Source organism: Parasteatoda tepidariorum, chromosome 1 (assembly GCF_982258835.1).
Source record: "Parasteatoda tepidariorum strain Cologne lab strain chromosome 1, Ptep-v5.0, whole genome shotgun sequence".
Classification (NCBI taxonomy): Eukaryota; Metazoa; Arthropoda; class Arachnida; order Araneae; family Theridiidae; genus Parasteatoda; species Parasteatoda tepidariorum.
The window spans coordinates 61,039,502-61,055,388 of NC_141755.1; the positions used below are offsets into that span (position 1 = coordinate 61,039,502).

The 15,887-nt window shown below is 31.0% G+C and overlaps 2 protein-coding genes across 2 annotated transcripts; both read right to left on the minus strand.

The window, feature by feature from the left end:
- Positions 1 to 13,497: 13,497 nt before the first annotated feature.
- On the minus strand, positions 13,498 to 14,895 carry LOC147816472 (uncharacterized). Its single transcript, XM_087156526.1, has one exon. The coding sequence runs from the start codon at positions 14,893 to 14,895 to the stop codon at positions 13,498 to 13,500; it is 1,398 nt and encodes a 465-aa protein (XP_087012652.1).
- Positions 14,896 to 15,302: 407 nt separating this feature from the next.
- LOC147816473 (uncharacterized) lies at positions 15,303 to 15,878 on the minus strand. The gene has a single exon (XM_087156534.1). The coding sequence runs from the start codon at positions 15,876 to 15,878 to the stop codon at positions 15,303 to 15,305; it is 576 nt and encodes a 191-aa protein (XP_087012660.1).
- Positions 15,879 to 15,887: the final 9 nt, after the last annotated feature.

Consider the following 15,887-nt stretch of genomic DNA (forward strand, 5'->3'; position numbering starts at 1 on the left):
TTTGCTTATGCTACGAGAATCAAGTTGATCCCTCAGATAACCTGACATTAGAAATGAAATATAATTAAGTATATTACAATGCGCTATAAGTAATTGTTTTTAATTTGACATATCAGAGAGCAATTTAAGATAAAGAGAGATGTTATTTTAAAATTTTTTGAAATAACTGAATGGTCTATAGCTATTTTCTTGAACAATGGTTTCTGGAAAAGCCAATGAGGAAATTCATTTTTTTAAATGTCTCCTATTTTAAAGTTTAATTAAAAAAATTCAAAATAGGGCTTCTTAATGTATTTTCAATTTTACTCATTTAGAATCTCGTATTTTAATTCGCAATTTGATATACGGCGGACAGACAGATATAATATACACATGGGGACAGACACACACGCAAATTCTTTATTTTATTATATATATAGATTACTTATTGCCTTTCTCGTGGCTTTACGTTATTAGAGTAAGCAAAAGACATTTTTAGTAGTTCATCCCATCAAAATAAAGACTGTATTGAGTACCATTTGGCATAATGCAGTTGCTAAAATGGCCCCAAATTTACTCTAAACCACATTGCACCCTCATAAGAGTATATATATGGTACTTATTAGAACAGCACCAATTGCCATGCTACCTGTAGTGTCTATTACCAAAACTGAGCATCATTGGTGTCAATATTAATATGGCGACATTATATGGTATCCCGTAAAAAATAAGTACATTTTCTCCTTTCATTTTGCTTTTTAGTTCACAGCTTATATATTTTTATTTCAATTAGTTTCTATTACCAAAATTAATGGGATATATGCAAGTGACGTATTGTGATTATCTCGATAGTGATTGTCTGTTGAAAAGTCTTATTTGTTTACGCTAGCAACTGTTATTTCAATTCATTTCGAATAAGCAAAGCCTGACAAATACCAATTCTCTAAAGTGACACACTCTTTATTCTTTCATTAAGATTTCAATTCTTTCACTACACATTTCTTACTAAACACAAAGGAAAGCACGAACATAAAAAAGTTAATCATGCATCGAAGTTGTCAGGTACACAAAACAAAAATATATCACTGTTACAATAAAATGCACAAACAAATAATAAATCTAAGTTAAATAAAAGACGGATATGAGAAAGAATTATATTTCAATTAATTCTCGTTAATAAACATTTTAACTTATGTAGAGAAATTTAGTTCAACTTTAACACACCAGTTTACCAATAAACAATCACATTGGGGCTGGTATCATAGATCGCATATGTGGGGTATGTGAGGTTTTCTTTTTGAAGTGCAAGTATCCAACTAAGCATGTTTGACATAGATAATATAACATGTGTTTTAAACATGTTTTACTTACATGTTTGACATAGTTCCATTTTTCTCCTACTTTTGCTTTTCAGTTCAAAACTTGTTTTAAAATTTTCATTACCGTTGATTTTAAATTTATTTTCATAGTAACGCATTTCAAAAGTATAACTATAAACAAAATAAACAAGTGGTTTTAAATAACATTAAGAATATGAATTTGTTGACGTAGTCTGCCAATGCTATCACTACCAGATTGATCATTCAAATAACCTGGCAGAAGGAATAAATCATAAATAAGGTATCCTACTAGTTTCGACAACTCTTTTTTAAAAATAATAATATGAAAATTAAAAAAAATAGTTTTTATGTTTTATTATGGGTAAAAACTTATCAGACAAGCGAAAAGATTAACTATTAAAACTAGCGAAAGATTAGATTTCCTGAAGGGAAAGATACTTCTTTCCCAACTATAACCCGGAGCAAATGGGCACTTTTAAGTTCCTAAACAATGTTCATACTTGTGAGGTAAAGTATAAAAACGAAAGATATCTTCAAATGTGTTTCAAAGAAGAAAAAATATCTTCTTCGACTTCTGTTTTGGCAATATCGGAGAAACTAATTTCATAGATGGTTGAACAATTATCGTTTTCTAGTGTTAACAGAAGTGTGAGCAAAAGACCATAGAAAATGTAATTCATTTATCATGGCTTAATTTTTACGGAAGAGCTTCGAATATATTATCTTGAAGAAATTCTTAATTTTTAATTTGACGCAATAGAGTTATTTGACTAGTACAAGATACATTTGCTTAAAAGATTTACTCAGACTATTTTTTTATGCATTTGTTATTCTTTTGGAGCATATTTAAGGAAAAAAATTCGAATATAAAATAGATTCTAGATTGAAAGTTCATAGATAGTATCAGGCAATAATGTGGTATGACAAATACATAGTTCGTTGATTATATTATTTTCAGTATTGACTGTTTTACTCTTGGTAATGTATTGCCGCTGGGGATAGATCACTTGTCTCCCAGTGAGGTGATCCGGGTTCGAATCCCGGCAATGGCTGGTTGACTCGAATATACACACTCGGCTCGCACCAACCACAGTGCTGACGCAAAATATTATTAGTGGTAGACGGATCATGGCTTACAGTCCCCTTGCCGTCTAGCTAACTACGAGATGTTTTCATGGTTTTCCTCTCCGTGAAACTCAAATGCGGGTAAGTTCCTTCAAAATGTCCTCCACGAAGGCAAAATTCCTCCCAATATTTGATCCTGAAGTTCCCTTGTCTTCTGGATTGGGTTCAAAATCACAAGGCTACGGCGTTGAGTATGGTGGTAATCATGGTGGGCGAAACAATGGACTAGAAATCCCTTGTAATGGAGCTAATTAAGAGAGGTTTTCATTGTTTTATTCTACATGTAATGCAAAGTCGGGTTTGTTCCATTGAAAAGTCTCCCACGAAAGTTATTTTGTACCATTTCTTGATGGAATAGTTCTGTTGTCTTCCGGGTACGGCTCAAAATTGCAATTCTATGGAGTTGAAAATTGGTAATAGTAAACTTAAAATTAGATGGGGCTGTAAAACGAAGGTTACAAAATTAAATAAAATAAAATGTGACAATGTATAATAGATTGGAATCTCCTTGCCATTAGGCTTACCCAGGGATGTTTTCGCTGTTTTCATCTCCATATATTGCAAATGCAGAATAATTAAATCAGGAACTCCTCCACAATTAAATTAAAATTATTAAATTAAAACAATCTAAAATTTAAGCAATAAACGTCTGTCCCTACTCTCAGAGATGCAGTGGTAAGATTATCAAACGTTGACTGGCGATAAAAAAATGTGGGATCACTGGTATATCTTACCGGGACTTTGGCTGAACCATCCGTCAATTCATTATACCGTAAAATCAATTTTACCGTATAATCCATTTTACACTAAAATCCCTTTTACCGCAAAATATTATAGCGCAATTTTTACAGTAATATTTATTTAATTAGAGTGATTTACTGATTTTGCTGTAATTATTACAGTAGAGAATAAGATTTATTGGCTTTTTTTTCTCTAACATGTTTCTGTAAAAATGGATTTTAAGGGGAAAAAAACTACCAGCACCCTTCCATTTTATCGTTACTTCATCCGGAAATGCTAATAATGTATTGAGTATTACTAATTAATGCATTAGAGATGATCAAAAAGTATTATTATATGATTTTGTATTCATCAAATGCAACTTTTTTCTCTCCATTTATTAAGATTGAACGCATTAGTACAAAACGTGATTTCGTAATGCACAACAACAAACAGCAAGAAAGTAGTGTTTTAAGCTTACGATAACGAAATTAGGCATGTCATTTTAATGAGTTTATGCATTTATATGAGGAATTTTATAATTTATTTATCAGAAACTATTGTTTCAGTCACTCGAACAGTTTGTTTGCTAATTAAACTTATACAAAGCAACAGATTACTGGTGTGTTACTAATAACAAATGCTGAAAGAATTCTATAAATGCAATTGAAGCGCAAGAAAATGTAAACAATTCTCAACTCATGTGGGAAAAAAAATCCGAAAAAAATTTCTTCGTATTGAAAAGTTTATTTTTTGATCGATATTATGAATTACGCAACTATTGTAGCATGAATGTAATGATTTGTTTGTTCTTTTTTTGTCATTCTATGAGATGAATTACATTTACATTTAGTTATTTACAAATAAATTAAAATCGTAAAGGGTAATATTTTTTATATATTCTTAACTTAAAGGAAATAAAATAAATTTTCTAGCTCCTAAATATTCTTAAATTAGAAAAAATTATTTAATAATATTTTGAATGTTATTTTTAAATATTCATTAAAATTGTGAATTTGAAATGATTAATTTTATGTCTAATGTCTTGTTTTGTCCTTAGACATTAATGCTCAGTTTGAGAATTAACACATGATATAATTATATATTGAAATGTTATCATAGTTTAAGTCAAAATATCTTAAATATATGTTTCTGTTCAAATAAATAAAATAGCATAGTTTTTATCTAAGCCTTGAAAAACAAGAATTTTGACTATTATGTTTGAAACAAGTTTTATAAACAACGAGGGGGTTTAAAAGTTGTGTATGAAAACCTGTTAATGAAATGTTGTTAATAAAACATGTGTTTTAAACATGTTTTACTTACAACAATAACCCTGCTTTGTTTATGGTATAAATTTTAATTTTATTCCAATGTTCATAAAAATAAGCAAATATTTATTTAATTTTTTGCAAAACATTCTAGAACTTTTTTAGGTAGATATTACTGCAAAATGTAATTTTTATACTAATACTGGATCATTAATATTTTTTTCCCATGTAATCATGGAATTTTTGCTCTAAAGAATTGAATGATGAAAGAAGTAATATTCTAGCTCATTAAGTAGGTTTTAAGGACTAAGATCGAGGAAAACTAAGTACTTATTCCCTTATGCTTCTTTTTTTCTTCTTTTATTTTAATTTTTTTTTATCTGTATTTCAAAATCAATTGCGTTAATGATATTTTACAATTTATAATCATGTCTTAAAAAACAATCATGTCTTAAAACATGTTTTAAATAAATATTTCTGAAAAAAAAAGAGATGATTCTTAGAAAAAAAGAGATGTTTTTGCCTCGAAAAATATTAAAACTTAAATGCGTGTTTAAAAATTTTAAGACAAAAATGTACAATGAATTCACGTTTAGTACATTTCACACAGATACTTGATTCTTTGGCTATAAATAATAGTTTAAAGCACACTAAAAAATTATTACAACAAATATTGTTTCTGCAATTGAAGTTAAGAAGTTAAATCAATAAAGAGGATTACTAAACTAAAGTAATTAAATAGTTAAAAAACTAGGAAAGTAACTCTTGGATCTCTCGTACTTTGCTTCTAAAGAAAACTTTTCCAAAATTATTCTTTTTACTGCAAACATAGTTATGTGATTATCTATTTCTTTTTCAAGAACTTTTATAGACGTAATCAAAAAGAGAAATTCTTTTTAACTCGATAACTAACTGGTTCATTTTAACAAAGAAAATCTTAAGCCTTAAAAATGTGAAATTGCATAACTAATTTACTAAACAATTTTCAAAATAGAAAAAATAATAAGTTGATTAAATATAAATAATTCATTTATTTAAAATATAAAAATAATTAAATTAAGTACATTTTAACACGTTGTAAAATCTGAAAATTTTGTAAAAAACTTCAAAATTTGAAATGAGATGTTATAAATTTGTAGAAATAATATATGAAACCTTTAGAAAATGGAAATTTATATTATTTATTAATAAAGATGCTAAAAATTTTGAAATTTAATACTTGTTTAAGTTTTACGAGAAAACGTTTTAATAAACAATAAAATGTATATGCTACCGGCAAAGTTTGGAATCCGGCATTCTATAGAATGCCTAGGTGTTGTATATAATGCCTAAAACCAGTCGGAAATATATGAAACGATTTATATTTCACACATTTCCTAGGCATTCTATAGAATGCCAAATGAGATACCGGCGAAGTATAAAATACATCTCCGATTTCCAAATCACTCTCAGTATTTTTTCAGAATAACATTTCAATTTTGAGAAATGTATGTTACTGTGAATGGTCGAAATCTGGAGAATATCGACTTTCACTGGTGAATGTCAACAATCACATAGTCGCTTGGGTGAATGTCCGAAATATTTATTACACCCGATTTGATATTAATTTATTCGTGGATATAATCACATTTATTCGATATTTTCATACTTACTGACGATAGATTACATTTATTCGATATTTAATATTTACTGACGATTGATCACATTTATTCGATATTTTAGTATTTATTGATGATAGATTAGAAGAAACATCAGTGATTGGAGTATCGGGCAAATATATACCGGGCAATGGCACTTGACCTTAAAAAAACATCAGTGTAGGTTATTCCAGACTAATATATACCGCGCAGGTGGCACTGAACCTAAAAAAACATCAGTGTAGGATATACCGAGCAAATGCATACCGGGTAAAGGCACTTAACTAGACCTCGTATTTATTTCGGATATTTATCAAAAGTCTAGTCATACTAGGCCTAGTTAAGTGCCACTGCCCGGTATGCATTTGCCCGGTATATCCCACACTGATGTTTTTTTAAGGTTCAGTGCCACTGCCCGGTATACATTTGCACGGTATACCCTACACTGATATTTTTTTAAGGTCAAGTGCCATTACCCAGTATATATTTGCCCGATACTCCAAACACTGATGTTTCTTCTAATCTATCGTCAGTAAGTATTAAAATATCGAATAAATGTAATTATATCCACAAATTAATTAATATCAAATCGGATGTAATAAATATTTTGGACATTCACCAAAGCGACTATGTGATTGTCAGCATTCACCGGTGAAAGTCAACAAACACCGATTTCGGTGATTCACAGTAACATGCACATCATTTACATAATACCATCATCAGTATGTTTTTTTCATACTTTGCCTAAATAGCATTTGTCATTCTATAAAATGCCTAGGTATTTTATACAATGCCTAAGGAAAATATGTAATACTTCTCACATTTCATACTTTTCCTAAAAACATCCGGCATTATATACAATGCTTAGGCATTCTATATAATACCGGCGTTTCATACTTTGCGGTAACATATATACCTAATTTTTCTGAAAGTAACAGTTGCGTTCTTCGAATAATACAAATTTTGATTTATTAGGCATTGAAGATGTAAAATTTAAACGAATAATTTCATGGTGAAAAGATAACTATTTTTAGATCTGTTGTTATTTAAATATGTATTTAGTTCTTAATTTTGCGAGAATTATTGGATTATTGTTGGATTTTTACATTTGTTGTATTACTGTTGAGTAATAGCAACATTAAAAAATAAATAAATAAAATATAGAAATGTAAAGAAATGCATTATTTCAAATTAACTTCAAATCAGACGTTCTTATACACATATAGAAAACCATTAATGTAAAATTACAATGCTTGTATGGTAAAGACATTTCTGATTAAAGAGAAATCAGAAAATTCTGGTTATTAATCCTAGATTTTTGGTATTCCAAACCAAAAACTTAAATTTTACAGTATATTAAGCCATTCATTCATCAATTTTCCTCTTCATTGTGGTAACGGTTTACCAGAAATTCTGATTTTCAAAATTACAGTTTTTATTACCTCTCATTTACTAAAATTACAGAACAGAAACGTTAGTTTAACAAAATAAAAGGTTTCTGGTTATGTTCTAGAGCAGTGGTTTCCAACTGGCGGCCCGGGGGCAGCATCCGGCCCGCGAGGCCTTTTTTGTGGCCCGCGAACTAAAATATATTAGTTGTCATTTTTTGCGGACAATTTTCGTAAAAAATCAATATGGGTTTAAAATTCTTTCCTCTTTAATAGAAACCTAATTTCTTCGTTTCTGTGAAATTTATCATACCAACGGTGCAAAAAAAATTATTTCTCAGGTGTTGCATGCAAGAAAATATTTATTCAAATACAAAAATAATCGTGTATGTTGCTCTTTTTTATTTCATTTTTTTGTATTTTGTGAATTTCAGTTAGCATGTGTGTATAAGAAATTTTCTTGGGGAAATTCTCCGATTTAACTTTTGGAAACCACTTATTTTGGACGAAAATATTTACACACACATTTGTAAATTTTAAATGTAAATATCAATTCTCTGGTGGTTGCAGCAGACAAACCTCAATTTTGCCATTGAACATTTTGTGTGCTACTCTGAAAATTTTGATACCAACCTTTTTAAAGTTTTATATTTTAACAATTAGATATCAGTTGCACATTAATTGTTTAATACATGGGTGTGCATTAAATTTGTTGTAGTCCGAATTTTTTAATATGCAAGTAAATATTTTTAAAAATCTACTTCTTATTTTAATTTGTAATTCAATACTTTTGTTTTGTACAACTTGGTAAAAATCTGACAGTAATATTTAATGTTCTTTCAGACATAAAAGAGTCCTACGTAAAATTTTGATAAAGTTGTGGCCCACCATTTGATTTGTGTTTTTAATTGTGGCCCCCGGCCTTATGTAAGTTGGAAACCCCTGTTCTAGAGCATCACTATATAATTACTGAAATGTTCTTCAGAACCATCACTCATTTAACCATGTATTTGTAATTTTAATCTTTTCTTATGTCTATATCTTATACCAAATAGAATTATAATAACCTGTGCATGGTTTATTTAATACAGCGATTTATTTAAACAGTTGATAGAATTTCAGTGACAATTAATTATTTATTTTCAAATTTTCTCAAATATAACAACAACAAAAAAAGGTCGAATTGAAATTTTCCAGCTATAGTATCTATTTTATGCATTTTTTCTCAGGTTCGTGAAATTTATTTATTCAGTTACATCTGTAGGTTTTATTGCTTTAAAACTCTTTTTCAGTTTGAGAATAAAAAATCAGCTCACGTTCAGCAAGAATATGATGCGTTACAGTGGCATTCGATTCCACTACATCCACACTTCAGAGTGGTTAGAGAAACAACAGCAACCTGCGAGGAAGGCCTCTAGAATTCATTCCTAGTTAACAAATATTCTTCACTTGGGCCTCTGCTGCCGAAAGTTAATGCCCTTCCTTCAAATGCTCTGAAGCGTAGAGGTAGCGGGTTCAATGTAATTGTATTGTCTTTCTCATTTCTCTTTAATTTGCTCTGTGTAGTAAGCACATGATCCTGCCTATGTTTCCAAGCCAAATTTATCTATTTATATATGTATTTTAGGGTTTCAATGGAATTTGTACTCACTTCCTCTATTTTGTTGTTGTTGTTGTTACTTTACGTCGCACTAGAGCTGCACAATGGGCTATTGGCGACGGTCTGGGAAACATCCCGGAGGATGATCCGAAGACATGCCATCACAATTTTGATCCTCTGCGGAAGGGATGGCACCCCCGCTTCGGTAGCCCGACGACCTGCGCGCGAAGTCGAGCACTTTACGGTAGCACAGTTTAACGAGGACCATTACCGCACACCCTCGGTCCCTACGCAGACTGATCCAAGTGGTCACCCACCCGCACACTGACCGTAGCCAGTGATGCTTGACTTCGGTGATCTGCTGGGAACCGTGTCTTAACGATCAGTCCACTGCGGGACACTTCCTCTATTTTACATAGCGATAGGGGAAAAAACAAATTTGCTGGGTCACGGAAGTCCCTGTAAAATGAATAATTGTAAAACAAATAATAGATTCTAAGTATTTATTAATTTATTTATAGTTAAACTAGTAACAATATAAAATTACTTAAAAATTAATTAAGTAATTTTGCATTGTTACTAGTTTATATAATTTGAATTTGGTTTTAGCTGCCTTGTGCGCTGTTCCAATTTGAATAAGTGTAGTAATGGTTATTTATTTTTCCTACCTCCTGTTTAATAATTTTGACTTAAGAATTTGAATTTATCTTTGAATTTATCTTTGGATTTATTTATAGTTACTCATACTTGGATGCTCATCACAAAGTATGGCCTACAACCTCTAATCAAGTTGAAGAGCAGTTAGAAAAAAGCTTTTCAGAGATTCATCTACTGTAGAGTGGATGGAATGGACTTAAATACCTTCCTATAGCTGGATGCATTTTGTTTTATCTGTTCTTCAATGACAGAGGCTTAAAAGCCAAACTTTGTTATGAGTACGTAAAACTGCTTATGTATGCGAGACAATAAATATAAATAGATATATCCAGGTTTTTTTTCTCCAATACCCACCGGAGAATGACCTAGGTCATTAAGGCATCTGAAGGGCATATTTGTTGACTACTCCTTCAGGGGCACCATATCAGGTGGGTCAACGTTGCTCCCATAGTAAGGACAGATAGTACAGAGAAGGAAAGAACATCCATGCCTTGCCCGGGATTCGTACCCAGAACCTTTCTGATGCAAGGGCAGCTCCCTAACCCCTACACAGGCCAGTGGCATAGATCCAGGGTTGAATCGATAATTCGAACCAACAACCACCATGCCTTAAGGATGTTTAAACAGTTTGAAGGGTAAGAGTTAAGTTACAGATTTATATTAGAGTCCCTGAATTGGAGTATGTAGTATAGAAGCCTTAAATTTGCCTCATTAAGTTATTGGAGTAATTAAAAATAAACATTTTTTTAATTATTATATGTTGGTGGACGTTCATTTAGAACTTGCAAAGAAAAATAATAAAATAACCCATAATAATAAAATAACCCATAAAAATAAATTTAACAAACGTTTAGTAAATAAAATAGGGATTATTTATAGAGCACTTATGCGTTACATCAAATTATAACTGTCAAAAGTACCGAATCTTAAGGTAAAAGTAACTAATTTTATTACATTAACTACCAAAGAGCATGATATTAAATCATATTTTATTCTTAATTTTACCTTAATTTAAATTTTGATGATATCTATATGTTATACAAGAAACACGTGGAATTTCTTTCGCTTATTAAGACTCCTTTGATGCACCCAAAACTTATAAATACAAGCCAAATTTATGTGCTCTCATTAAAATTTTTACCTATCTTATTATAACCATTGATAGAGACCACAATTTTAAATGACATTTTTATATACCAATTTTATAATGAAGATCATCTATGCTGGTTATGAGATATTAAATTTTCTCTTAAAAGAATTTTCTTTTATCTCTGAAAAATTACAGCATTTATTCGAATAAAATCCATACAGCTTTAAATATTTATTGCTTTTTATTAATTTTAAATTGAATAAATATAAATAGATAATACATTCTTATGTATTTGATATATTCTTATATATATATAATATTACTAATATTTTTAATTATTTAAAATACTGTTTAAGGTGTTTAAGGAAGCGAAAATTTATCTACTTATAAGAAAGACTGATAAAAATTTCATAACAAGTAAAAAGCAAATTAGGCATTAAAGTTCAGATTATCAAAGTAGGAGTTCAGAAGTGGATTATTGATTTTTAAAAGATTATAAGATTATTTTTAAAGATTTTAAAAGATAGTTTCAAAAAATATTTTTTTCAGTGGTAGCAAAAATAGTGTATTAATATATAGTGTACAATATTAACTTTTTCTAATATTTAATTGGAAAAGAAATTTGTATTTCCTTTACTTATAAATATTCGAACAGTAATTTAAAGGTCAGATAAGAAATGGCCATGATCCGAAAACCTTATAAAGTAGGGGAGAGTGGGGTCAATTGTAACATTTTTTACTTAACTATTTTTAACTAACAAAAAATCCAATATATTATTAGTATTAATTGACAGACGAGTAAAGTAGACTATCCTCTACTAGAAAAAAAATACCTAATTTTAAATGTTATTATATTAGTTATTAACAATTTTTGACAGTCGAGCACTTGTTACTATTGTCCCCACTTACGGGGTCAATTGTAACAGTTCATAAATTCAACTAAAACATAGTTAATTATACATAGTATCATAGTTGTGATATATTTCTTTATTGATCAAAATAGTAGTGATATTTTAGGAGTAAAAATAATAATGAGCAGAGACCTAAAAGGTTAAGCTTTTAACTTTAAGGGGTTAAAAATTTTAATTTATGCTGTGAAAGGTGACAAATAAAATAATGCACATGCAACATAATATAAATGATATAGGAAACTATTGGTGGTTCTTAAAGACTTAAGTAATGGTTTGTAAACATAAGATTATTTATTTTCAGGTGTTACAATTGTCCCCAAGACGCCATTTCAGCTTCATTTGTTAAAAACAATGCTAGTTAATTAGCAAAACTAATCTTTTTTTTATTGAAATGTTAATTAGGGTGTCCACTTACATATTCGGTTACTAATGTTTATTTGTTTAAACAAAATTACTTTGTTACAATATAATATTCTAATACCAAAAAAAGTACTTGCGTGGCGTGAAAATATCTTTTGTGATCTAACTCTTTCAAAAGTACATAAAAATGATTGCCATCAGGGGTGTAAATCTACATTTATTAAATACACCTTGTGCGCCACCTAGGAACCAAATCTAGAACCCGACACTCGAAATTTTTGCTCTGTTACAGTCGTACCCTGTTACAATTGACCCCACTCTCCCCTACTAATAAGAATTCTATTTTTTTTTTTTTAAAATCTACTTTAGTTGGCTGTTACTGACAAATGTATTCTTTACAAAACTTAAATGTTGAAGAGCTATGCAATAAATACTAAATATACTAATATAGGTCTAAAATACCATATAGATATATTTGGTGACTATTAAGATTGCACCAATACTAAGCAGTTTTGAAACTGATACGTTTGAAATAAATGTTTTATGGCTCTTCGAAAGGGATATTTATCGGAGAAACTTACTTGATAGTGCAATTGCATCATGCTAAGTGATGCTATACACCGTTTCACTTCAGGTTGGCACTGGAAAGAAAGGCAGGTAGACCGAATTGCAGCCATTGTCATGGAAATTGGGTTGCTGTACGATTGTTGCGGGTATGAGGTAGCAAAAAAAGGGAGCGAAAGTGGCCATTATTGGCGTTAAATGAAACAAAGCTCCATTTTTCTTCTCCTTAACCAAGAAACTTACTAAAATTTTGAGCAAAATGCGGAAAAAACTCAATTACTCGCTATTAATTGTAAGATTTCTTATTATAAATTTTAAAAAAGAGATTTTTCTTATGATTTTTAAAAAACAGATTTTTTCTTACTTTTATTTTTTAACTAAGCGAAACTAATTTTAAAAGTGTCGCTAATAAGTTAAAATAAATAATGCGGACGCCTTTTAAATAAAATCAATCAAATGAACTACAAGTTCTACAGATGAATGACAACAATTATAAAACTTTAATCTTTTAATAACTAATAATTTAGCAGCAAAAACGGATTCTAAAAATTTATAATAATAATTACAACAAAAAAGAACAACAACAAAAACTATCTGAGGTTGCCACGCAACCTAAAGTGAAATATTAAAACAAATAAATCTAAAGAAAATTAAAGGTGGCGCTACTGTCAAATATACATACGTTAATGACTTAAAATCTTAAACATACTCCCACCTTGCAAAGTGATATTATAAATAGCCCTTTGGAACAAACAGTTAGCATTTCTTTAAAATACAAACTAACTCATGTATATTGGTCTCCTTTATATGAAACTAATTAAAAAATATTCAGTCATTATATAAATAACAAAAAGTTCATAAATCTAAACGTTGTGGAATTTTTATGATTCTTCCCAATCTGCCTTTGATAAGAGAATTCACTTCCAAATTATCAGGCACATCAACGGACTTGGGAATATTATCAACTTCCAAATTAATTTTCTTTGAAGACTTTTCCAGAACATCCATATCGTTCTTTGCTGATAGCTCTAAAGGATAAAGTCTTTGGAAAGGTCGGATCCTTTCTCCTTGAGAGGTTCTTAATCTGGCTACTCTAGGAATACTGTCCTTTCCAGGATAAAGCTCCAAGACAATTACAAGAGGCCAATCTATGCGTCGAGCATTATCTTGTCCTATTAAAACAATATCACCGATGTTTATTACATCATTCCTTCTTATTCCCTTGTGCACTAGCTGAGCAAGATATTCATTTCTAAATCTTTGTTTGAGATCTTCACGTAAATTTTGCAAAAATTTTACGCGTTTCAACATAGAGGTTCGATTCACAAGATCTAGATCGGGAGTTTCGTTGCTGTTGCTACCTTCCACGTATATAAATGTTGCCGGAGTTAAAGGTACTAATTCAGATGGATTATCGTGAATGTAGGTCAATGGTCTGCTGTTTATAACCGATTCACAGTCACATAAAATTGTAGTTAGTTCTTCATAATCCACAACAGATTTATCTAACACACGACGCAGAAGAGTCTTAAGCATTCCAACTATCCGCTCCCACCATCCACCCCACCTTGCTGCTGTGGGTGGAATAAATTTCCAAACTATTTTCTGAGCGGTTGAGTATACAGCAATTTTGTCCCAATCTAAATTCTTTAAATAATTGTTTGCTCCTACAAAATTCTTTCCATTATCCGAGTAAATGACCGATATTCTACCTCTTCTTGCGATAAATCGTCTGAATGCTTGAATAAAAGCATCTGTAGTGAGAGACCGTACTAATTCAAAGTGAACTGCTCGGTACACAGCACAGGTAAACAAAACGATCCAAGCTTTTTCATTCGATTTTAGATACAGAGGACCGGCATAGTCCACACCAGACACTTGGAAAACTTTTGTTTGAGTAACTCTTTCTCTTGGAAGGGGCGCAAAAGGAACTTCTACTGGTTTAGCTTGATGACGCTTACATGTCACACACTTGGAAATGACTTTATTTACTAACTTTTTAGCTTTAAGAATCCAGTATCGCTCTCTGAGTCTTGAGAGTAAGATGGAACGACCTGCATGCATCGCTTTTACATGCTCTTCACGGATTAATTCTAACACAACAGTGTTAGCAGGTAAAAGGATTGGACATCTGAAATTCTCATTCTCATCACTATGTACCAGTTTGGTCTTTACTCTCAGGATATCACTTTTATCTCGAAAAGCTTGTATTTTGGCGAGAAATTTATCATCTTGGAAATGCGTTGTTTGCATTGACTTAAAAATCACACTTTCTGCCTTTATTAACTCCTCACAGATTAAATTTCCCTTCAACTTATCCTGATGTGAAACGTTGTGGACAAAACGTAGGATCCAAGCGACTACTCTTGCATTTCTGCTACATGTTGAAAAGTAGTTACACCATATTTCCGTTACTTCAATATTTACCATGGAAATAACTACTTGTTTTCTTTTTTCCAAATTTACTTCCTCTTCATTAACGGAAATTTCGTCAGCTGCTGCAGGCCATTGCGTGTGGGAAAGATATAGCCAGCTGGGGCCCTCCCACCACTTCGAATTGCCAAGTTGTTGAGCAGTTGAGCTCTACTTGGTAAGTCTGCGGGATTCATAGATCCGGGCAAATGCCTCCATGCTTTTACTGGAGTCAATTTCCTGATTTCTTAAACTCGATTTTCTACAAATACACCCCATGTGTCTTCTCTTTTAAGCCAAGCTAATACAGTTGTTGAGTCTGTCCAGAATTGAACTTTGTCCGTCTGAAACTGTTTTACTATTTCAATAGATAGACGAGCTGCAATTGTGGCACCAAGAAGTTCAAGTCGAGCAATCGTTGTTTCCTTTTTCCCGCTAGGTGCGATTCTTGCTTTACTCTGTATCAGGTGAACTTGAACATTGCTTTCATATTCTATTCTCAGGAAAACTACTGTGGAATACGCAAATTTACTGGCATCACAAAAGAAATGTAATGAAATGCGTTCGTAACCTTTGTCACAATGTAACCACCTTGGGATTTCTATGTGCTTCAGATATTCAAGCTGACTTAGCCACTTTGTAAAATCTTCTCGTGTTTTTGTGTCAACTTCATCGTCCCAACCAATTTTAGCTTTCCACAAATTTTGTAACCATAATTTTGGTCGTAGCGATACCGGGCTAGTTATCCCCATAGGATCAAAAACTCTGTGTGAGGCAGCTAAAATGCTTCTTTTGGTGATTTTTTCATGTTTTGTGTCTTTCATATCAGGAAT